The sequence below is a fragment of the Anas acuta genome, chromosome 8 (genome assembly GCF_963932015.1).
Source record: "Anas acuta chromosome 8, bAnaAcu1.1, whole genome shotgun sequence".
NCBI classification, from domain to species: Eukaryota; Metazoa; Chordata; class Aves; order Anseriformes; family Anatidae; genus Anas; species Anas acuta.
Window position 1 is genome coordinate 25,591,893 of NC_088986.1, and position 25,699 is coordinate 25,617,591.

At 39.0% G+C, this 25,699-nt stretch overlaps 1 protein-coding gene across 2 annotated transcripts in view; it reads left to right on the forward strand.

The window, feature by feature from the left end:
• The window catches only part of NEK7 (NIMA related kinase 7), a 66,480-nt gene that overhangs the window by 16,963 nt on the left and 23,818 nt on the right, over window positions 1-25,699 (forward strand). For both annotated transcript variants that reach the window (XM_068689700.1, XM_068689699.1), the window contains 4 exons: window positions 7,500-7,562; window positions 8,119-8,229; window positions 21,796-21,904; window positions 23,892-23,999. In XM_068689700.1, the coding sequence (XP_068545801.1) occupies window positions 7,500-7,562; window positions 8,119-8,229; window positions 21,796-21,904; window positions 23,892-23,999 (391 nt within the window). The remainder of the gene's footprint in view (window positions 1-7,499; window positions 7,563-8,118; window positions 8,230-21,795; window positions 21,905-23,891; window positions 24,000-25,699) is intronic.

Below are 25,699 nucleotides of genomic sequence, written 5' to 3' on the forward strand. Positions count from 1 at the left end.
TTTCTCAATTTGACAGAAGATTTTTCAGCTCTGGAGAAGACATCCTGCTGTCCATTTGCCGGTGAAAATTTCTCTAGCAGTTCAACAGTGTAATATCTAGGGATATATCTGGTGTTTAGTAGGAAATAAGGGTAAAGATTTGTGTCTCTTCCAAATGGCTTTATGCTGGTAGTGTTCTGATTGCCTTAAAGTAGCCAACGCACGCTGCTGGTTTTCCCTGTGAATGTTACTGACCAGTGCACCTCAGGAGGGACGGTGTTCTGTGATCTGTAAAGTAGCTTTCCATATGAAGGCTGGGTCTATGTAGAATACTATTGGAATAGAAAGTACGACTTGGGTAACCTATAGGGAAAAAAAATAAAAAAGGTACTTCCTAGCTGTATCATGAAATACTACCTGGATTGGCTTACTTGCCATGTTTCTCTATTGGGATAGTGTCTCCAAATCCCATACCTCATGTTTAAAACAAAAACAAAAAACAAACACCACCAACAAAAAGCAGGAGCAAAAACAAGCAAACAAACAAAAACAAACAAAAAAGAAGAAAACCAACACACTGAGATCTGGACTTATTTCTGCTTTACCATTATCTTCCCTTTTTCATCTCACATCTTAACAACTACATGTCTTCCTTTCTGAGTTTGCGAGTCTTATTTCCTTCCTCCCCCCAAAAAACTTGGTTTTCCTGGCTGGGTTGAGTCTGTAGCTCCCTTCCTGTCTATTTGCCCAGTGGTTCCCTCTGCTTGTCTTTGCCTTCAAGGTCTGATGTGGCTATTATTCTTCAGTTATCCTCTCCCAGTGTTACTGGATCTCAGGCCTTTGTTTGTTCCAAAAGGATTGCCAGCTTTGATTTTTATTTTTTTATTTTTAGTGAAGCTTTCTGACAAGAATGTTTATTTCCTGCTATTAAAATTGTACTTGGCTGAAATATGTACAATATTGATAAATGTTACATTAATGTGTACAAAATGTATGTTTGTGCAACTCAACGTGAGCAGAAGCAAGTGGCAGTACGGTGCTGTGGGAGGAAGGACAAGCAGATGGTGACAGAAAGCGCTCTTTCTGAGTCTGCGGTTGTTGCTGAGTCCAGATGACATGAAGAAGTAGAAATCTTGATTTGGTTTACAGTCGGATATGTAGCAGGGTGAAAACTATTTAATTTGCAATTTCTTTCTAGCAGTTTAACCAGAATACATGAAATTAATTGTTGGGTGTTTTCTTCTAGTTCTACCCTTCACGTTTTGTATTCCTGCGTATGGTTAGCCTGCTTGGAGTTAGGGAAGTGGTATTTATAATGATTAGGTGCTCTCTTTTTTCACGGAACCATGTTTCTGAGATGCTGTTGTAATATTACCTAAATAAAACCAGAATTATAAAACCAATCTTTATTCTTCACTTTCACTAATGTCTGAGTGACACTGGGTGGAAGAAAAATCAGGGAAGATCAACTGCAGATAAGCTACTAATGTAGCAGTCTACATTTGAAGAGCTTCTAGTTAAGTTTCTTAACAAGTGTGAAGTCCAAAATACGTGGAATAGCCTGAGGAAGAAGCAGAGCATCTCTACCACTACCACTGTAAATAATCCTTACAAGAGAACCATCAATAGGTACCACTACATGTCATTCTGGGCAATAAGCACTCTAGTGGTTGCTTGGAAAGGGGAAGAAATCCTCACAAACTGTTCTCAAAGGACAAAACCACTGAACAGCTTTTGTAAATGGTTACAGTTGCTTTATCTCTCATCTCTTGGTCCTTATTCTTTCCAGAAGCCTGCAAGATACTTCCAGAACCAAGACTGGTAATTAAATTTCAAAATGCTACAGAATAGCAAAAACAGGGGCATCAGAGAGGAGGTGCATTTTATGGTATGTAATGAACTCCTACCTCTCTGACCAGTCTTTGTTCCATGGAAATGCAACCTACTTGTCTTTGTTGATCAATTATATTTATAAAACAGTTACCACTTCTACTGTTGTTCTCCCTGCTGTTTGACTGTGTATAACAACACAGGTACAGATCACCTTTTTTTCAAAGTACTTAGATTGGACCAACTTCTTGAGCAACAGTTCTTCAGTGATACCAGGCTTGGCAAGATACTCCTTCTATTTCAGACCTAAAGGAAGGACTGAAAAGCTTCGGGAGCCCCCCCAGTTGCACCAAGTTTCTGCCCTTCATTTGATAATCGGTCAGCGCATTACAAAGCAGGACAGTGTGATCACTGACGGTTGGTTTTGTGTTAGGTGGAACTGTGAATTGTGGAACTGGTATGAACTTAGATATGAGGGGCTTAAAATGGGGTATTTTAAGAATGTAACACAAGACTTGTAACTGTTGTCTTACTGTCACTGACTGGATATTGTTTCTTTGATACGGTATTTTTAAAATAAACCTTGGCTACTCAAACTATTAGGTGAAGCTGCACATTTCAATACAACTGCAGATTGTGTTGAACGTTTCTGCTTCACGTTGTTCCACCTTTCCTTCCCTTTCCCTCCAGTATCGGAGACCCCTATGTTTGTGATTCAAAACCGAATCCTTTTATCTTGCACTTACATTCATTATTCATTGTGTATTGTCAGTGGATTGCTACTTCAGGCTTGAATTAGAGATAATTAATCTTAGGGAAGCACTTGTAATTTTACACTTTATGAAGCACTCGTGTCTTAGCACAGCAGTGCAGTGGTGACAAAATGCTCAAATGCTCCTTGTTGCTGTTCAGTGTCTCAATATTTGTGTGCATTCAAGTCTTTATTTTGCTTATTTGTCTGTAGACTTACGTTGTGGCAGGCATGTTTGTGTTTTGCTTGAGAAGAACTTTTGTTAAGTCATCTTTCCTTTATACAGCTTTTTTAAGCAGAACTAGATTAAATTGACATTTAAATGGTAAGGTTAAAAGACTTCTATTCTTACTACTGAAGAGGAAGTCTTGGAAAAGTGCTGGAGGAGTAAGCGCTCCTCTTCAGAGCAAGAGGAACGAAGCAGGCTCCCACCTTGGCATGTTTTGAAAGCGGTACCATGTGAAGGAACACTGACACATTCATTTTCCTTCAGAAGCTGAGTTAAATCAGTCGTTGGTAATTGCGCAAATACCGTCTGCACTTAGGAGCTACGGCTTGATGTTTTCCATCTGGTGGTGAAATGTTTTTCAACCTTCTTGCTCTGCGCAGTGCTCTCAAGGAGCAGGAGCAGTGTGTGAGCATCTATGTCAGAAGTTTTCTCAGGAATTTCATTTCATGTGTTGCAACCTTTTTGTTTAGCTTACACATCTGTGCGGGGAACAGTTTGTGTTCTGGATCTTAAAATAGCTGAGAAATAGTTCTAAAAGTACGGCTATCTCCTGACAGTACTTAAAACTGATATTTCTAGAATGCCAAAAGAATACAGTTTCAGGAAGAGCTTTAAAAGGTCCTCTTACATCTCTTGAGCTGTTTTTGCCTAATTGTTTTCAGGAATTAATTGCTAAATAGGGCATGGCACTCCTCAAAATGAGGCTTTTGATTACACTTTGTGAAAATGAATGCATCATAAAAATATTTAATATAATTTTTGCATATTAATAGGCTTTTCACAGCAAACATAATTAGTTTGTTGAAATGTTAATCTTACCAGAGTCCTTGAAAACAGAAACCAGGGAAGAGTAATTAAATTTTAAGTAAGATTGCATTATACTCAATACAATTTGTATGGACTAGAAAAACGCAGCTACAACCTGCATTACCCCACAGTCCTGACCTTGTAAACGGAGTCAAGAGTTAGCATTTGTTGTTAGTACAACTGATGGCCAAACCAGCTGACCAAAATGCAGCGCTTTCCATTATTAGCCAATTACAGCAATGCTAGTAATTGTAGTCTAATTACTGCTAGTGCCCGGCAGTCGATGTGCACAGCCCTCACCCTCCTGGCTGGTCCGGGGTGTCCCCAGCGCCCCGGGCTCCTCGCCGGGAGGAGGATGCTGGGGGTGGCAGCTCCTTCCTTCTCTGCTACCAGCTGCCCCCTGTTCGTTTTGACATGCACTTAGAAGATTGTTTTTAAGCTTTTAAACTCTTTCACTGTGGCTTCCGTTTTGTGGTGTGTGTCGTTCGTCAGTGCCGAACCATTTTGTGGTGCTGAAGTGCAGAGGGTTTGGGTTCTGCTCGCAGTAGTTGCCCCGGGAGCTGACACGGGTTTGAGCCTGGGATCCAAGCGGAGCGGCTTGGCAGACTGGAAGGATAATCTGATCGGGAGGAGAGTCATGCCAGCTGTTGGATGTGATAGGGCAGGGGTTCCTCAGATGCCATGGACTGGATGGTGTGTTTTTATAATTTTGTTGCTGGAGGAGGTTAATGTCTGGGAAACTGGAATTCTGGATTTTTAGGAAGAGGTCTGTTCAGATTAGATCTGGTCCAGAATTGTAAATGTTCGGATGGTCTGTCTTTGTAAGGATCTCATAAGACTCAGGTTTTTCTTGAACTGTGTTATTTTATTCATGTCTTAAATACTAAGTTTAGCTGAAGCTGAGACAGATTTGCCACTGGGCTGTGTGAAGTGTAGCAAAACTGGAGGGGAGTCATGTTAATAAAACTTACGTCTGACTTTTCCTGGGATCAGTTGCTTGGCCTAGCCTATGCTCTGTGACAGCTTAATAACGAATTAGAAATACTGGGAATGCCAGCCAGAATACCTGGACAAAATTTTGTCTTTTTCTTCCCTATCCCTTGATGCCAAATCTTTCCTAGTTCTGTGCATAGGGCTTTTCTTCTGTTACACCTCTCTGACGGGTCATGGTTTACATCCTTACTAGAGGACTAGTTTAAAAACAAACAGAATGCTCACAATGCTTGCTTGTTTAGGTGTATTGGGAAATACTGCTCATATAGGTAAGTCTGTTAGTAAGCAGGTGTCTTGTATTTTTGTATGGGTGGTGATGGATAGGTTACATGGGCATCCTGTTGTCTGCTGCCGTTGCTCTATTCCTTTACAAATATCCATCTCTTATGACAGAGAAATGAGAATTATTCTCAATGTAGGATAATAGCATCTAATTTCTACCTTTTCACATTTGAGGAAGGTCCAGAGCTTGGAAGCAGCCCTCATCTGCCACGTGCTCTGGCAGCCTCTGCTGAAGTTGTTATACACATAAGGTCAATTAACCGCCTGTGAGGGTTTGGCTTAGGTCAAAGTATTCTGTGCTCAAGAACAAAGAATCAAAATGTGTGTTTCCAGTGTAAACCCAGTAGAGAATTAAAGTGCTTGGTCACTTAGAGGTAATCTGCAATGACCTGGGAAGTGTTTGTGGAATTTGCCCATGGTTAAACTAGCAGAAATACCAGGTAAGGGATTGAGGGAGGAACTGAAACTGAAACAGTCATTAGAAGGTCCAAACTCCTCTCTCTTTTCCCCTGCCACGTTGCAGGTCTTCTGTTTTTAAATCTTGAAACTGTGTTTTGAATAATTTCTCTACACTGCATGACCAGGTAATTTGTGTACAATTTTCAGATTAAAATTCTGTTTGCAGCTTTGATTAGGCTCCGCGGTATGTTGGGAGTTCTCCATATCTGCACCTGGATCTCTGCATCATGGATAAGAAATGTTATTATCTCATTATCAGGCTTAGCAGACATGCACAACTTTGCCGTGCCCCTGTACTTTATCCCCCTGCTACTCAGTGCACACTTCCATTGATTGTTTTTGGGAGAGGGGGGTGTGAGGTTTTCCTTTTGCTGGTCTCGTAGTTTACTGGCAAAGACATTTATGATCTCCTGCCTTCCAAGTGCTTTCCCTGTTAATGTGCTACCTCTAATATTTTGAAGTTTCCGAAGTATTTCCTAGAAAAAAATATTTCAGTCCTTCATGACAGTAGCAGGTGCTAGGACTTTTAGTCTATTGTCAAGGCGATTAAAGAGCAGTGCTTTTTCATTCAGATTTAAGATCTATAGCAGATGCAGGCTGTTTCATCTCCTTCACTAAATGTGTTTTCCCAGCCTTAATAAATAAACTCTTGTCTTTTGCATCAATGCTATTTGCCATTTAATACCTGTACCTCTAATTTCACATATAGTACTAACGCTTTTCTTCTCTTACATCTGAAATTGCTTTATTTCTTAGTGTTAGCATTCCTTTCTTGTTACTTACCCTGCTGTGTGTCTGTTATATCCTCCTCAGCCTCCTCCTTGAATAATTACTTGTAGCTCAGTCTGTTTATTTCCCATCATCCTGGCATTAATATACAAGTAGTTGTGAGATGTTTTATTCCCTTTCTTGGTAGAGTAGTTTTGTTTTCTCCTTTCATTCCTTCTCTCCTGTTTCTTCTTTTTTCCCCATCTCCAGGCTTGGCATTTCAGTTCCTGACTTGGCTGTCTTTTTGAGAAAGCGAGTCTTGCATCCACTGCAGTCAGGTTTTTGTGTGTCAGATCCGCGGGCAGGAGATGAGATGGGCTTTCAGAGGGGAGCAGCATCTAGACAAGAGCGTATGTGCTCTCGGAGGGCTGCGATCCGCTACTGGTATTCTTCTGTGTAGCTCCACATCTGGTAGGCAGGCCTGTCCGAATCCACTTCCTTGGATTCCAAAAGTAATGTGGAATGAGAGAGGAAGGATTCACTGGAAAAGCAACAATTTGGTCACTTCTAAGGGGGATTTATCACTTGGTGGCACTATATGGAGAGATGCAAATCTGAGAAAGTAAAGTGTAAAGGGAATCCATGGTGGTAAAAACAGTGAAAATGGAAAGAATTTAGGTCAAATATAAATGTGGGTAGAATGAGGATAAGGACTTTTAATGACAGGAAAAAAAATTGCTGCAAACAGAAATTAGTGGAGGGTAACGTGGTTAACCGTGGAAGAGGCAAAGATGAGATCCATTGCAGAATAATTTGGAGCAGATGGGAGGTGGAAAAAAAATGATGAGCAAAGGTGCCTAACTGTAAAAAGCTATAAAAGTCAAGGTGACAGATGAAAAAAGTGCTCTAGTAAACAAATTACAGAACCCAAATCGCTTCTTCCCTTGCTGAAGGGAAGGAAATGGGAGAGAAAGAATCAGAGGTGACAGTGAAGTTTTGATCCTGAGGGAGTAAAAGTGCACGTGTTATTTAAAACAAAAGGAGGACTAACAAGAGATTAAGAAAGGCAGGCATGCTCAGTCCTAGAAAGAATCTGTCTCTGATAATGGTGTGGTAGCTGTGGGAGAAATAGCTGACACTTGGACCATCGTGAAGGAGAAGTGCTGAATTGTTGCCATGTATTTCAATAGATACGCAGAAGTGGTGGCTGAATTTGTGGAGAACCTGTACTTCCAATCTAGTTGTTCTTATGAAAGGGTTAAAAGTACTGATATAGCACCAAAATCAGTATGTGGGCGTTGCAATGTTTACAATTGCACTAAGAGCATTAGGAGTATTTCGTATTACTGTATTATGTTTTGCTCCTGTGAAACTTGAACTGTTCTATAGATGCCATGTGATAATAACGATGACTCAGTTTGCTTTTTTTAATCACTTAATTGTCTTATCTCTTGTGTGTAGATATTTGATTTAATGGATGCCAAAGCCCGTGCTGACTGCATAAAAGAAATAGATCTTCTAAAGGTAAAAAATACTTATCTTGAATAAAAATGCAACCATTATCAAAGTACATTATTTTTTTCATAGATACACCTGAAGTGTCCACTGGTAGCTGTGTAGAGCTTTACTAAATCTCACTTAAGGGATCTATAATCTATAATTGCTTTAAAAGTTAAAATAGAGAATTCAATCCTATCGAAAAATGTGTAACTTCTCAAGTAGAAGTTTCTACTAAACATGTGTTATTGTAGTTTAAGTGTCTTGTGTGCAAGAAAAAACTGATTTCAAAAATTGGCCCAGCTGTTTCATCAAGTTTTATCATACTATTGCACAGATGCATTGAAAGAAAAGATCCTTTAAAGTACTGACATGAATCATCGTCTCGATCCTAAAACTCCACCATGTTCTCGCAGGCTTGCTGCATGTTACTGCAAAATGTTCATCTGTAAATGCTTTTCATAAAAGAATGTACCGTTTGTATCATACTATATTTCAGGTGTGTTATTTGCCTAAATAAAAATGTTTCATTCATAAAATATAAGACACTACACTAAAACATGCATTGTAAATCTTTTCTTAGCAACTGAATCACCCAAATGTAATAAAATACTATGCGTCATTCATTGAGGACAATGAACTGAACATAGTCTTGGAATTAGCTGATGCTGGAGATCTTTCTAGAATGATAAAGGTAGGAATTGACTTTTAAAAATTATTATTGCTAAAAGGTTTCAGTGTTAAACTTCTTTGACTTCTCGGTCTGTTTGCTCACTGGTGGTTTGAATGCAGTTAAAATGGCAAAAACTGTGGAGAAAAATTGAGTATTTGTACTGACTTTTTTATGTACGCCCAATACTGATGCTTAACAAAAGTATTTTTTACACTGTTAACTATAGTGTAAGTGCAGGTGAGGACATCACTAGACTTAATTATATTATTTTCTGTGGGGAGAAAAAAAAAAAAAGCTAATTAAAAGCCCTCTCATCACCATTTAGAAGAGTGCTTTTTGATGGCTTTCCTGATTTTGGCACAACTGTGTTTTGTGTTAGAACTTTCTGTACTTTATGATAGTCTTGAAAGCAGAGGGGGCTGGTGTCACAAGGCAGAAGTGATTTTCTCTGCGTCTTGAGCTCATACTGCTAATCACTTTAGCAAACAAAATAATGATTGAAATGGAAACCACTGCATGGTTTTGTAGGCCTAGTTAAATATGTTATCTTGAGATTAACATATTTTGAGAATGTATTTTGTAATTTGGTTGAAATCACGTACAGTGAACTTGCGGATAAGTGATTGTGTGCTATAGGTTAGGTGTTTTTTTTGTATTCTTAAGTGCCAGTTCTTTAGCTCATTGGAAAAAAATTATCTAGGAGCTGTTGTATGAACTTCATATGCTGAAACTTGCATTAACTTTTAATCAGCTTTTTTTTTTTAATCTTTGTTTGTCATCTGACAACCACCTCCCCTGTTTCCCTACCCTTTTTCCACTGGGTCTTGGTTTTATTAAGTCCCTTTGGTGTACTTTCTTGTGTGTGCACCAACTTTATTGTTGTCAACATAGTGTAAGTCAGGGAACAAACACCGCCAGTCCATTAGCATTCTCTCAGCAACTGCCAGGCACAGAACAGAGTTGTGCTGTTTTGTTTAGGACCTACATGAATGGAGAATGTTAATTTCTTCATTAATGACTTTCATAGTTATGTGTGTTTTTTTGTTTTTGTTTTTTTTTTTCCTTTGAGCTTTTTGGAGAATGTTCCCTTCTAGATTGATAACTGTAAGGTAGGACGGTCAAAATTGGGTTCTAAACAGGTTGACAAGGTTCTGTTAATATTTATATCCAAATCTGATATTTTTCTTCATCTCATGAATTATTAATTCTGTGGGCTTACATTTCATAAAACATAAAGGAAGGTTTGTCTTTTCTTTGCAATGTTCAGTTTTGACACAACAGTTATTAATATGAGTACTCTGTGACAGATTGCCTTATGGCATGTCTGGTCTTATGACCCATTGAAGCTTTTTCTGCCCTCCTTCTCCCCCCTTCTTCTTCTTTTTTTTTTTAATCCAGTGTGTGAATAATGGCTCCTTCAGTGCAGTTGGCCTCATTACACCTTGTCCAAGTCGGTGGGTATTTCTTTCAGGCTCGATCTTGGAGGCAGTTTGTGATTCTCCTCTTAACACAGGGATCATGTTTAATGTAGCAAACTTAGATTGCTGTTTGATGTTAATGACAGCCTATCAGGCTATTATTAAATATGTATGAGGTGTCACAATGCACTCAGTCTTCATGCTGCTTGTGGAGGAAGTGATTTGGTAGACTATTTGGATGATATCAGCGTTAAGTGTGGATGCATCGGTTACAGTGTCTTTTGAACAAAATAGTGTAAAAATTGCCTGAAAAATAAAAAATATGTAATGGGGTGGAAACTTCCTAGCAAAATATCTGCCTGTCACGTTACAAAGGTCAGTAACTGTGTTGTGTTGGTAACAAATAAATAAATAAATAATGAAGCCATGCTTTGGTTTCCAGTATTCTTGCTAGTCTGCTGCTTTAAGTTTGTTGGAGGATGTCGTGGCACCCCCAGAAGAGTGGTTGGGTATCTGGCTGCTGTGTGATTTGTAGAAACAAGGTTGGAGCATGTTTTTGAAATTGTAAATGACCACAGTTTGAATGACAGTGTAACCACTGCGAGTGTCAAGGAAAACTCCTTAACTGGTTTACTTGGGTATTTGTTATGACATTATTGGCACATCGGAGAATGCTCGCAAAGCTGCTGTGCCTCACAGTGCACCTTAATGAATTCTTTAGTTCTTCCCTTAATGAACCACGTCGTCGCTGTCCAGCTTTTATACTGTCCCTCTTGTTACCTGTGAATAATACTCTCTTTGTCCCCACTGAGTAGACAACTGAGGAAAATCACTTGATGTATTCATACTGAGGACCAATAATGGATTCTAATAGAATTCATAGAATTTGCTGTATGGAGGAGAAAAAAAAAAGTAAAAAGTTGTGCATTGGCATTTACGAATCTCATAATGAAATCAGAAGCATCTCATGTGTGCTCTCTCTTCTCTCCCTGTGCCCCCCTGCCCCAATTTAATCCGGTGATTGAATAAGAATCTTACTTTATCCCTGCCCCCATGGATGTTTCGTCTCTCACAGAAATATGTTTCTGTACAGCCTTTGTTTTTAACAGCCAAATCCTTGACCATGTCACGTTAGTCACCCAGAAGAAGAGAATTACTGGTGTCTGGGAGATACTCACTGGGTTATAAACTTGGTTTGGCACTGGAACATAGAGCTGGGTACTGCGTAAGCGCTGTGTAGATATGGGGGAAGAAGGAAAGAGCAAGTCTAGATCGCTGGGTAGTATTGCAGTGAAAAGATGGCAAATAAACAACTGCTGTACCTGTTCCCAGTTGCTTATGGTTGTCAGGGTTTGTGGTCTCCACTGTGCAGTGTGGTGGTCTGAGGGTGATGCAGCTCCCGAGGTTACAGGTAGCTGATGGAGCCCCCGGGTTGCCTCGTCACACCACCTCCTTGCAGTGCAGATGTGTTGTAAAGCAGGGCTGGGGCTTCATCTCCTTTCCTATTAGTCACAGCTCTCTTCCAACCACAGGGACGGGTTGAACAGCGTTCTGTGGGAGCAAAACTGCTGACTTGGACAGGATTTTTTTTTTTTTTATTTTTAAGCAACAATTGATACATATTGGATAAAGTAAATGCCATAAACAAAAAAGAATCTGCTAATAGCATTAGCCAAGAAACCACATTAGAATGATTCAGGAAAAAAAAAAAAGCAAGCTTGTGCTAAAGGTGCTGAAATAATATAATTTCAAGTCTTGCAGAATAATTAGGATGCTTTATTTAAAATTAAAGTTACTAGGTGTAAGAAGGGATGTTTTGAAGACACTGCAATGTTTGTTTTAAATATGATCAGCAAAAAGCTCCTAGGTCTATTTCCTTTTTATAGATATTTTTTTTTTTTTTTGGCAAATAATCTTACTACACCAAAAAAATGCAAACTTTAAACTGAATATGTCAACCAGATCTTAAGGAACTAAATCATGTTTTGGGAGCGAGCTTGAAAGCTTTCATCTAAAAAGTTGAAAATCTGTTAGCTAGCAGCTTCGTCAAGAAATGGGGAAAAAAAAATCAAATTCCACAAAATGTCACGTAGGCACTTTACACACTGCTCAGATAATGCTTTAATGTATATTTTTTTCAGGGTTAAATTTAAAAATAAAACACTACAATTACTTAAGTTAAATAGGCAAATATTTTGAAACAGGAAAAAATTGTAAATGGTATAAACTTCATACTGATTCCTCTTTTTTTTTGTTTTGTAGTTGGGAACAGTGTATTCTTTGTCCTTATCTATCTATCTATCTAGTTGTGCGTGCAGGGTGAGTGTATATATTTGGATGTTTGTATATTTATATATTTAAATGGGACAATTTAAACAGTGATAGTTGTTTCCTTGCAAGCAACTGACGTGTATCTAAATCACCAGTTGTGGCATTGCAGTAGCTGGGCCTCTGCTTAGGCAGGTTTTAAGTCTCATTGATTACCATTTTGATGTTTCACCTCTGATGGATATTTTGGGCTTCCCCGTGTGAAATAGCATCAGGCAGCTCTCTTCTCCACGTGGCCTGGGATGCAAACCCTCCCTCCTCTTTTGATGCCAAACGATGTTAGCAGTGAGCTTCTTTGGAACTCATTGGCAGTGCTGAAGGTGTACCGCAGGCTTTTTGGTACATTTCAGAGCACACATTGGCTCTAAGTTGACTTTGTTTGATTGGAAGAATGATGTTCTGTGCAAGCTGACCCCTTCAGAGTGTGATTCTGAAAGATGTATGATTTAGTAGAAGGCTGAGGAAAAGTGCATTATGCTGCCAAGGTGTGTTTTTTTTTTTTTCATTTGTTTTAAAATCCAGTAAGCATTTCTTCTGAAAAACTGTAGCTCTCATGTAATAAAGCAGATATAAAACACGGAAAGTGGACTTCTCTTCGAGTGATGGCCGTGAAAACTCACCCGAACTGAAATTCTTTGAAGAGAAGAGTTCGTATTGCCCAGCAGGAATTGCAGGAGCACAGCAGCCCAAGTGGTGAATTCCCATACACGCAGAGCTGCACGAACCTCTTGCATCTCCTAGTGCCGGCAGCGCTGTGTGCCACCCGAGTGACTATGAATACTTCAATCTATAGCACAGGTGACTGAAATGAAATTGTTTTGCCAGAAATAGCTTTTTCCCAGATGCTTTGGATGAGCGTAAACTTTCCTGTCCTTTGAAGGGTATTTATTCTTTCTAAAAGCAGAGAGAAGGGAGCAGTCTGAGCAGAACGCAGACAAACGAGTACATGGGGACACGCAGCCGGGCGCTCCTGGAGCAGGGAGAGGATCTGACTGGGACTGGGGAAGGCAAGTGAGCTGGGACTAGCTGGTGAGCAGTTCGTGAGACAAGGTAGGCTGGGAAGTGGCCACACAAGGCGTTAGAGGCTGAGGAGTGTAGGAGAATGAGAACAGGAGTAATGCACTGGGAGAAATGGGAGCCCCAGTGCTGAAGATGAACACAGTGAGCCGAGTGAAGGACCGACTGTTTCCAGAAGGTAGGACAGCCTGTGCGGGGACCCTGGGCAGACAAACGGACTGTCAGTAGGTGGACAGCCTGGCTGGGGTAATTTGGACAGGCTGGGGACAGGCAGTGATTGCAAAAACAGAGAAAATGTGTTGAAGAGACAGGAATGGGGAGGGGGCAGGTCTGGGATGGAGGGTAGAGGAGAGGCAGGCTGCGCAGGAGTTACAGATCCCCCAGAGGTAAGGGGAGCACAAAGAAGAGCCTGTCCTGCAGGGGTACTGCCCTGCTAAGAGTGGAAGGGGACTGATGGTTCAGGAGTGCTGCTGTTCTGCTGCTGTCAGCAGACGTGCACGAAGTCCGCTGGCGTACCCATCTGGTACCTCCTGAAGGATGATGCTCTGTTGTGCAAGTTGCTTGGTCAGCTCCAGCACTAGCTGTGGCTGTAAAAGTGCCAACTCTGGGAAGCTGCATGGAGCGATATGATGGAGAGCCTGCATCTCTGTTGTTATTTTTATGCTTCTTTTAAATCCAGGGAATTGCATATAACCTAAGGAAGCAACACTGAATCTGCAAAAGCAGGCATTCAGACCTAGCGAATTATACAACTGAGTATCTTACACTCCAGCAAATCACGGGTTTAGCTCTTCCTTGACAAACCACTATTCTGCTCGGTGTTAAGGATGCAGCTACTCTGGGTGGGAATTATGGTTGTGCAGTGCGCGCTGTAATTTGTTGTGGCTGCGCTGCCGCCTTTGCTGTGGCTGTAGTTTCCAAGGCAGGGAATTAAAGGAAGACAAAGGTTTCCTGGTTAATGCAGTTGAATGCTGTTCCAGAGACTATTCTTTCTTACTGCCTCTGGTACTGGTCGTAAGGGATACTGTATAAACCCCTTCAACTGCTTTTTTGATGGGAACTGTAATTGCTTATTCTGTATTTCTGATAATCAAGGTAGAACTGGGGTTTGATTTGTAGAAGTACTGAGCGTTCACAGCTTCATCTGATCTGAGTGGAAACTGTGCTTTGAAGATGAACTGTTTCATAAAGCTAAGTATGTTGAAAAGGAGGTGCTCAAGATTGGTGCCAAAAGTAATTAACACTTTTGATCTTAATTCTTTGCTCCCCATTCTAGTCTGTAAAATAGGGATATTACTATCTCATCAGTTTTAAGGCCATTTGTGAAGATAAACCTCACGAAGTTTATTTCATGAATTTGATGTTCCAAGGATGTGTATCAGGAAGCTTCCCTCCCCAGTTTATATTTAATAATAGGCTTTGAATAGTGCACGCTAAATAAAGCCTTGAGACATTTTGAAACTGCTCATTAACTGAGTGTCATGAGTGAATGAGAAAAGGGTCTTTTGAAATAATAATTAAAAAAAAAAAACAACAACACAACTGAAAACTGCTCGCACACTCTCGGGGGAAGAAAGTCTGGTGGCTTTAATTCTGAGGGTTTTTATACACATATTTGCATCCAAATGCTTGACATCGTGATTTTGAAAGAAGTATTTTTTTAAAAGTAGTTTTTAGGCATTTTTTTTCATGATAATGATGTATTAGGACTGGCAAATGCAAGTTTTAAAAAGTGTATCCTGACTTGTAGCATTTTTGTTTAGCATTTGCTTATGTTTTATAATACAAAGCAGTTTAGCATCTTTGTGAAAGTATGACATTAATAAAAGCATCAAATATTTGCATTTTTTCCTCAATATTCTTTCATTTTGTGCCACCTTTATTCTTAGGTTGTTTTTCTTGTGTGGGCATTTTGGAAAATATTTGGAAAAGACAGCATCGCTCAAAGAAGCACATAGTACTGGGGATGCTCTAACACAGCATTTGTTACGTAGAGACCAAAAGATCAAAACTAAATGATTATTTTTTAATGCCTTTTCTTAAATGCTAAACTTGGGGCTTTGAACCAGTGAGGTTAATTTTTGCCACTAATGTTTTTTTAAAGCTACTAAAAAGCTTTTTCTTAAACTTTTTTTTTTTGTTGCTGTTGAATCGAAAAAATGTCTCCTTTCTCAACTTGGTTTATGTGTGCTAGTTGTGTAGTAAGTAACAACCGAGGCTGTTCCCAGAGGAAGCAGCGTCACTGTGAGTGCAGCTGTACAGTCACGAAAGAAAAAGGGAAGGCAGAGCCGTGTCGGGGCAGGGAAGCTGCTTCTGGTAAGCTCTTGCTCCCCGTACATGTGCTGTCCCCTCACCTTGCCTCTCAGCTCCCAGGCGAGCAGTGGCAGCAGGTAAGGTACCTGTGTGTGCCAGGGGAAGGAATGCTGGTGTCTGCCTCTGCCACTGGGACAATGAGAATAACCGGGCAGATTTCCTGCTCAAATCAGCGCTGTTTTGTCAGATGGACAGTCCCCGTCTCGTAGACAGTGTGCCTGAAGCTATTGTGTAAGCTGGCTGGCATTCCTCTCAAGGCGTGTAATGGTGTCAGTCATCTACGTGCAGTTAACTTGGTGTTAAACTTCCCTGCTCTGTTCGGATAGATCCAGCTGCAGCAGAAGTGCTTGGGGTGTTTCATCTCCGCCTTCACCCACTGCAGCAAGAATTGTCTGCCTCCCTGACTCTTCTTCAGAGAGAAGGGCGAACGGAAAGGTGTTCCTAACCAATGGTTCTTAGTGCCTTTCTTGTCTGAGATGTCCTGCAAACAGTGCTGGAGGATTATTTTTAGGTTTTCACCCAGTTTCTGCAAATTTTCCTATGTCAGTGTTTGTACTGTGTGAGTAACTTGCTGAGAACGGAGAGAGGATTTCAAATTTGTCTGCCTTATTTGTAGGAAAATGAAAAACCAAAACAAAAACCTTAAAATGGTAACCTCTGTATTTACTGTGTCATGCCATTGCTTTTTATTAGGAGGTAGAGTTAATGATTCAAACACAGATCTCACATCTTCATGCTGTACCAGGTTTCCCAAGGGGATTTATTGGAGAGAGATGCATGTAAACAAACACTGTTGAATTTAAACATGTGGCTGTGTGTTTTGAGAAGCCCTGCTCAGCGGTAACTGCAGGGACAATGAAAATGATGCAGTATTAGAAATTGTATTCTAGTGGCTCTGCAAGTAGATCTGGTTTTGTTAGGTGATCTTGATCTCCAAACGCTCTGTGTTCCTTTTTTTCTTTTTTTTTTTTCTTTTTTTTCATGAGCAAACCCATTAGGTGGAACAGAGTGACTCTAGGTCAGGTAAAATGAAACAAGTCCTTGAAAAGGCAGTTGGATGGAGGTACATATCTATCTTGAATATATCTCTCTATATATTCAAGTGATTTTGGTCAGAGCTCTGTAAGGGATCACAGTTCAATCAAGAATGTTACTAGCAGTCTAATTAATAGATTATTAGCATAAAAATATATACTAAACATGGAAATAACAGAATTTTGACTTGTATTTTTCTTGCAATATTTCTATTTCTTTTAAGTAGGTGTCTTTATTTTGATTGTGTGTGAAAGGAGAATATGTTTGAGAAGTTTGTCTCTTTTTATTTATTTATTTGTTGTTAGTCTGTTTCTCCTTGGGGGAGGGGGGCACACTTTCCTTTTGGTAGCCCGGCATTCTGCTGAACAGAGCCAGACAAAGCTCCTGGGACACTGCTTTTGTGCTAGAACTGTAGAACCTTTTAAATAGAAAATAATTTGTATAGAAACTCCATTTCTAGATGTGAGTCTCAGAATCATGCAGGTGTTGCTATCCATCTCTACCAGTCTTTTTTGATCCAGAAAACCCATGCCAGTTCGCGTTTGTTCCTGTGGCATTGACAAGGAGACTCCTGCCTGCACTGCCGTGGTTTCCCACTGCGACTGCACAGCCTCCTCTGCCCTGTCTCTGTTCTCTCCGAGCCAGTGGTGTGCCCAGGTGGCCAAGAAGGCCAACAGCATCTGGCCTTCATCATAAATGGAGGGGCCAGCAGGACCAGGGGAGTGATTGTCCGCTGGTGACACCTCAAATACTGCACTGAATTTCGAGTCCCTCCGTACAGGCAGGGTATTGAGGTGCTCGGGCATACGCAGGGAAGTACAACAAAGCTGCTGAAGGGACTAGAAAGCAAGACACATGAGGAATGGTTGTGGGGACTTGGGGCTACTTAATTTGGAGGAAAGGAGGCAGACAGCAGGCCTCATCTCTCTAACTACTGGAAATGAGGTTTTAGAGAGGAGGGTGTCAGTCCCTTTTCTCAGGTGACAGGTGTCAGGACGTGAGGAAACAATCTTCAGTTGCCACAGGGGAGGTTTAGATCAGGTGCTAGGAAGAATTTCTTCATGGACAGTGGTGAGTCCCATCCCTAGAGGTATTTCGGAGATGTGTAGATGTGGTGCTAAGGGACATGGTTTAGTGATGGGACTCGATAGGTCAGGTTGGTGGTTGGACTTGGTGATCTTGAAGGTCTTTTCCAACCTAGATGAATGACTCTGTGATCCTACATTTAAAAAGAATCCCAAAGAAACGCAAACAGAAGTTTCTTAAGAATGTCGTTATGTGTTAGGTGGCAATTCCTTCCTGCATCCTTTTCCTCTTGATGAAGTTCAGATACCTTCCCAGAAGTATGTGCTTGTTGATTCACCGCGTTCTGATAAGTCGAGGTAATCAAATAGCAAAAAGTAACTTCATGATTTTGTAAGCCACCAGTGAAGTCCTGAGAACAGACACAGTTGCCATCAGAATGTGAAAGAAGGAAAAGGGAATTTCTTTAAAGCAAGGAAATGATCATTCCCTTTTTACTTTTTCCCTAGATTCTCTCAGAAGGCAGCTCTAGCCTAGAGCATGCACAGCAGCAAGACTCAGGTGAATGTTCTTCTGGGCTAGTTTGACACTAATTTAGGAGCAGAATTTTTTTTTACACTGACTCTGTAAAAGCTGTTCAAATAATCAGTTTATCATCTCTCTGGAAGTGATGTTCACAAACCTCTTCATTTCTAGAGTCTAGCTTTCGTCTTAAAACCCCATTTTTTAATTCCTTCCCCCCCCCATGTTTACTGAGGTATAAACCAGCCTAAATCATACCTTAAAATTCTGTGAGATGCTACCATCAGAGCTGAACACTATATATATATATATATATATATATATATATTTTTATAAAATATATAAAAAAAAAGCATGGCTACTGAGGAATAGGCAGCCATACCTGAAATCTGTAATTTTACTGAAATCTTCTGTTCTTTGTCCATCTGCAGGAAATCCTTAGGTTTCTTACCAGAGCCAGACATAGTAGCCCTGCATACTTCCTTTAGATTTATTCTCCCAGATGCCCTTGTTAAGCCTAGATAAGACCATTTGCTAATTGCTGTCACTTTTGCTTTTGGAATTTGACCTTTATAGCATCATTTTTAGAAACCCAGTATAATTTCATGCTTTCATATTGACTTCAAACTTTTTCCCCGTCTATCTTCCACTTTTTTTTCCTGTCTCCAAGAAATTGAATGGCATACGCTGTTTATGTGCAAGGCAGCTATATTTAACTTTACTAGGATGGAAACATTTGGAGAATATTTCATTTTTCTTCTAACAATTCATTAGGGAAAACCTGGAGAGTTCTATTTTCCCATAATGAAACTGCTCAGTAAGACTGTAAAAAAGGGACAGAAAGACAAACTGGTGATATAACTTGCCTACCTTAAAGCTCTTTAAGGCATTTGAGTAGCAAATCTACATGCAGAAAAAAAATCCCGTTATATTAAATGACTGAATTGCGGTTTTATCTGTACTGACATTGTGAAAACTCTTCTAAGCAGCTTTTTGTGATTCCATTCTCAACGATGTAGGTGGAAGTTTCATGGGGTACGGCTTTTGAAATGGCTAGTTCGTGCTAGGAGACAGTCTGCTGCGTGAGCATGCTCGGCGTTCTCTATTTACCTGGTAAAACACTAGCTTGCAACACGGCCCAGGTTTTTAATGCACATACACTAACAATTTATTTTTGCCCAGTTTCAACAATGTTGAAGCTGATCTTTCACCTCAAACAGGACTTAAGCTTTTTTTAAATGTCACACCCTAGAAGGTCAAGGATCAGCGGGACAACAGGACTGCCCCGTGAGCCTCAGATATGTGGAAGAAGCAAGAGAATAGGAAAACGCTGAAGATGAGATTAGTTCAGAAAGCTTTATGTCAGGGCATGCTTCTTTAAGGTCAAATTTGAAGAGGTGATGGTAACGTGGACTACGAAGGGTAACTTTTGATTGCATGGACCTTAGACTGCTTAATACACAACAGCACTAGGCAGTGAGCTAACACTGCAGTGCTCGTGGTGCTGCTGTGCCCTGCTACAATGACGGATGTTATTCTTTTGCTGTTGTGTCTTTTGCCTTTTGGCTTCTCCAAAGGAAATGGAGAAACCTGCAACCATTAGAACTGCATTTTTCATTGGAGACTGTTTTAAAATAAGGGAGAGAGAGAAAAGGATCCTGCTTTGAGTGCAGTTAACACATGCTATATGGATTTAATTATGCTGTTTGGCATAAAACAGGTGTAAATTTGACTGTTTCCAATCAACTTACATTTCTTGTTAGAAGGTAAGGGTCCATCAAGAACGGGATTCCATTTCTTCATTGACTTTTCCAAGAACACTGTGTACTGGACTGTTTCCTAGAAACATACAATTTGTTTCAGTATCTAGTTTTTGCAAAATCAGTCCTTCCTAGTGGTGGAGACTTTTCATCACTGTCTTGCTTATTGGTGGACAGTAGCCCAAGAAACCATTGAGAATATATATTTTGATGAGAAGTAACTAATTACTACACAAAACAATGTTCAGTGAATTTATCGTGAACATATAGGCATTTTCGCCTGTATAAATTTAGAAATAATCCAGTGTCTTTGTTCAGTTTACATATTTTTAGCAAACTTAACAGCTTTCTTTGACATCCTCTCTAGATGGATAAACATACAAAATCTACAGGGCTAATAAGTGATGTTTTCAGGAAGAGAAGTTATTAGTATCATGAAAAATGGTAAATGCTTTCAGTAGAATGAGACTACATCTTAAATTGTTGTTATGTTGCATGCTGGCACTGTAAGAACTGAAGCAGATTTTGTAGTGAAAGCCATCAGTGTATTTTTAAAGTACATAGGAATGGAAATCCATAATGGAAGGTATTTGTATTTCAGACATTTTGTGAATGGTGTTTCATCACTGCTTGTACTTAGATTTCAGTTAAAATAAATAAATAAAATCAGAATGTTTAAATAAAATACCTAGTTATAATTATGATAATTTCAGAATGCATTTTAAATCAAGGAACTACGCTTTCATGTGCACATACTTACATGTATTGTGTGTTTGTTTTTAAATGAAAAGAAACCTGGTCTCCATCTTCCTGTTGACATCAAACAATCCTCTGATATGCAAATCCAGCTATGGGGAGAACAGATACACAGGGCTTGTTTGGATTCAGTCCAAGACTGAGAAAATTATATTTAAACAAGTAATTTATATTCTTTGCCTCATTTAAATGAAAATGCATTTTCAAAATCGTCCCTATAACTAAAAACACTTTGGTGAAATTTTATGATCCTTTGTATGACTGATGCATTTTACAATAGCTATTTTAAAATCATTTTTCTTGTACTCCTGCACGTCTCTGTAATGTGTAGATGCAGCTGTCAACTTCTCAGTGGCACATTTGAACATAGCATATGAAAATATTTTTATTTTTCCAGGGTAATAAATGTTTGTTGTATGAACTTAGGGTGTGTATGATTGTGAAGTGTGTACGTGTGTGTACACACACTATTAAAAGACATCTAGGTATTTTTCTTTCTATCTAAATTAATTAATGCTGTTCATGTATTTCCTTCGTCAGCTTAAATCTGTCAAAATAAGGATTCTTTAAAAAGAGACAAAACGAGCAACAGTTTTTCAGTCTTCTCACCTTTAGCTGCAAAATTCATAATGATCAAACTTGCACGTTTTGACATTGGCTGAATTCCAGGTTTTCAGTATGTATTTTAGGAGGACTATATTTCAGTCCCTGAATATTATATTTGAAGGTGATGTGTTTAGCAGAGCATAATTATGTTTTACATAAGTTTTAACAGGCTATTGAACTGCTACCAGTTATTGGGAGTGGTTGATTTTACATGATGAAAAATATTTGAACAAGAGTTTAATCACTATGAAATTTTCAGAAATAGGCAGTACTCCTTCAGTCCTAGAAACTTCAGCCATGCATAATCTGATCTAGTTTTAGGTGATCTTTCTTGGTGATTTTGTGCCACTGCTATTTTTACTCTGGACGATGAGGACATGGAAATTCAAGTTGGTGGAAGGAAGATGGTCATTTGTTCTGTGGTCACTTACTCTGCACTAGGCTGTTCTGACCACATTAATCCTGCCCTGAGAGCAGTTGCATGCCATGTAAATCCTTCTTTTTTGGGGAGGGTGGTGGTGCTGGCGTGAGAGCCTGGGGAAAGCGCAATTTCATTTCACTAACCTCAATTGTGGCTAGTATGTTGACTGATTTTAAACAAATATATAGATGAAATATGTTGTAATACTTAAGGAAGAGGCTTTCTGTGTCAAGAAGCTTTCAGTAAACCTTTCTAATTAGATTGTGAGCCTCACATATTTGATTTTTAACTAAAGGATTTACTATTTGTATTTCTTCAGCCACTTTATGCAAGTTTTAAATTGTAATATGTATTGACTATCTTTTTTTTTTTTTTCTTTTTCTTTAAGCATTTTAAGAAACAGAAGAGATTGATTCCTGAGCGAACAGTTTGGAAGTACTTTGTTCAGCTCTGCAGTGCGTTGGAACACATGCATTCTCGTCGTGTTATGCATAGAGGTAATGGAAGATCCAAGTTTTATCTTTAGTATAACTCTTACGGTGTGAATATGAAGCTGGTTCAATGCAAGTTACACCAAACACCAAATAATTGTAATGGAATCAGTTTCAACAGCTGACACAATGTATGTTTCTGTAATGTTTGTTAGTAACAGCAAAGTGTGGCAGAAGTTGGTGCTTTGTGTTTCCTTGGCTGTAGTCAGCATTTGTTTGCAGCACTGGCTTGTGATACGTAGTTTTCAAAGTAAGGGATAGTTGTGTAGTCATGCACATAATGGAAATCTTCCTGCTGCTTCCTCTTCACTTGCTCAATTTGATTTCCTGGCTCTTACTTTCTGTCATGTTTTTCTATATTTATCCATTTTTCCCTAGTTTTTTTTTTTTTTTTTTTTTTTTTTTTTTACCAAAGTATTTACCTCCTGCCATGCATCCTTGCAGTGCTGTATTGGCCTTTCTCCCTTACCTGCTGGCCATGAGCATTTTCTCCTCTTCTCTGCTTCTCTCTGCTCTTTCCAGTCTGGGTGTCAAGTACCGTGTCCCAACAGCCCCTGTAGCTGACAGCTATCCCTGTCGGGTACTAAATCTCCTCTACCCATTGTAATCCTCTGTGCTGCTGTCTCCTCCGTATGTTGTCTTCATTTTGCCTTATAACTGAGTCAAAGGAAACAGATTGTAGAATAGTTGCTTTTCAGATGTAGATTTTTTTTTTTTTTTTTCCTTGGAAATCCCTCTAGCTATGAGATGCAAGCTATATATGGGTTGTCTCTCTGGGTTCAGGTGAAATTAGATGTCTTAGGTTATCGGCTGCCTTCTCCTGGGATGCAAATAGCTGCCTAAAAGCAAAGTTTCTCAATCTCTGATGAACTGTGTCATTTGCAGCCAGAGGTGCTGCACCCTTTAGCAAAATAAACTTGGATGTGCCCCGGCAAATGGCTTTCCCTGTTGATTCTCCTTTTCTTCCCTATGCATTTGTACAAAGACCTGCACGTGCAAATTATACAAAGAGAGGGATGTAAAATTACAAATTCTTTCTATAAGATACAGATATCTCACCAGAATGCTTTCTGATGAAATTAGTTTATTTCAGTTTATTTTGGCTGAAATACTACCTTCAGAGTTTCTGGAAAATCTATGGTTATACACTGAATTACCCGTTCTGTAAGAAGATAAGTGTACGGTTAAGGTAAACTCTTCTCTTTTCACACTTAAGTGATTTTCTCTGAGTTTTGAGCCCCAGTGTGTGGGTCCTAAACTCAGTAAGAGCTGGGGACGCTTGCCAAAGAAATAGCAGGTCAGTTTACTAAGACTAACAGTTAGGTACCTTGTTAAAAATCATAACACAAAAATCTTTGCTGTAGTCCCTAAAGGATTGGATTAAAACTTAAACTGAATATTACTTGTGAAAAATAATCGTCTGGGGTATACATTGTTATTTTTCTTTGTTTCTACTTCATTAGCCCAATTCCACTGACAAGTTCAAATAACCATTCTCCTGAGTAAAACTTTTCTTTTGTTTTAATGCCTTCTATTAAAGAGAATCAGCTACCTATTTCAAATAAATAACATCTTGCCTCTGCGGGTAATCTGATCAGCAAAAGTGATGAAAAATGTGATTTACAGTCCATGAAAACATGTTTTGGACTGTTACGTAAAGCATAATAAGAAGTTTTCTAGTTCTAATGGTAGTCCTTATAGATAGTGTACATAAAGAAGTAACAAGCTTTGCTGTATGTGTTTCTGTGATTATGGGGTGGATGATGTGGTATTTAGTGTTGTTATTGTTTTTTTTTTTTTTAATGTTTTTCACAGCTCTTAGATTTGTTGTTTGAGTGATGCTAGGACTATTAAAATAGTTAATTTAAAATTCTGAATAACGGATTCCGTCTTTCTAAAAGGCACTGTCAGATTTTGTTAGTATTACCCATACTTAAAATAGCTCTTCTCACAATCTCATACTGAGTTTTTAAATTCTGTTGTTTATTTTCAGATATAAAGCCAGCTAATGTGTTCATTACAGCTACAGGGGTAGTAAAGCTTGGAGACCTTGGACTTGGACGATTTTTCAGTTCCAAAACCACAGCTGCTCATTCCTTAGGTAAGCTTTTCTGAGGGGGAGGGGAAGGGAAGGTGGATTTTTATGTAGTAGAAATACTGTGGCCGTTCATCGGAGGGGAGGGAAAAAACATTAACATGCAGCTAATGCCATCTGATAAACTAGAATGGGCAGCCGTGTTAATGCAGAAAAGCTGTAATGCTGAGGTTGTGTCTCTTTCAGGCATTACAGGTTGCTTTTTTTTTTTCTTTGACTCATTTAATGTATGTTCTTGACTCAAAACAAATCTTCGTTATAGTAGTGTTTCCTAGAAATGATAGAAAAAAATAAGATCAATAATACTGATGTGTTTTTTCAATTGAAGTGAACTTCCATCTGTGTTGGAAAGCATATAATTGTTTATGCCTGTATGTTGTATGGTAGTATTGAAGGCATGTTAGTGATGCTTTTTGAAAGGGCTGAAAGACAAACTTCTGTTTAAGCTAAAAAAAATAATAACTTGATTAGTTAATGATCAGCTTGGGAAAATGTCCACAATATAGTGATTGTATTTTTCTCCTTTTTCTCCTTAAAAACACAAGATAGAAATGTGGAAAAACTATTTTAATTCATTTACAGCTAGTATCTGGTATCATTTGTATTATGGTAATTGTCTAAAAAATGTTTTAAGGTTTACATTTCTCAATTTATGCAGAATAAGTTGAGGAGAGATCCGAATTAGGCTTTATGATCCACAAAGGTTTTTTCTTTTCCTTTTTTTTTTTTAATGAAAGAAAAAAGATTTTTATAAACAAACAAAAAGCTTCTGAAATGTCCAATTTCTTCTTCGCTAGCATGCAAAAAACCCCACTATTTTTCAAGCAAAAATAATACTGTTCTCCTGGCAAAATTTTCATGTAAGTGATATCTTGTGAGTAGCGTATGAGAGCATTTGAAGTCTGGAATGACTAAGAAGCCTTCGGAAGGGAAAAAAAGAAGTAAAGTATTTGAAAGATTCTTTGTTTAAATGCAGGGAATGGACAAATTACAGAATCTAAGAGGAACTGTTTATTTATGAAACATTTCTCTTCTACAGTAGCAGCATCTTTAAAGAGAAATGCAAGATTTAGTGTTTACAGCAGATATTTTTTTCCCCATAGTTGGCTTGTAGTTAGCATCTTCAGGTTTTGTTCCCTGAAATGTCTGTTTATTGGCGGCTGAATGCAAGCCTGGTCATTGACTGCAAAGAGTGTGAAATGAACTTCCAGACCCCTGAAGAGCGGGGCTGTTGGTGGTAATGTCTAGAATTTGTTTCCTGTTTCGACAGAGGACCTTAGTGAAACAGGAATACAGATAGGTAAAATTTAATCAAATGTTGCTCAGTGAGAATTTCATACAAATGATGGTGATAATTCTGTAATTAGGCATTTGGATATTTTGATTGACAGAAGTACACAAGATAACCACTCATGTCTGTCTTAAGTAATAATTACAAGTCTCTATTTTAAGTCCATGGGAGGACACACACAGAATCGTGCTTGTTCAGATGCTGTTGGTTCTAATTAGAAATGCAACATTTCATAGTCTTAGGTGAAAATGTGCCATATTTATCCTCACCTCTTAATTTGACTTTACTCAGATAGTCCCAGTTACCAGTAGATTACAGAAAATGAGAGGACTGCTGTTCACCATGCTGGGACCACGTTTGAGACGTGGGTGATGATTATATTAAAAAAACAAAATAACTATTTTACAAAAGAATC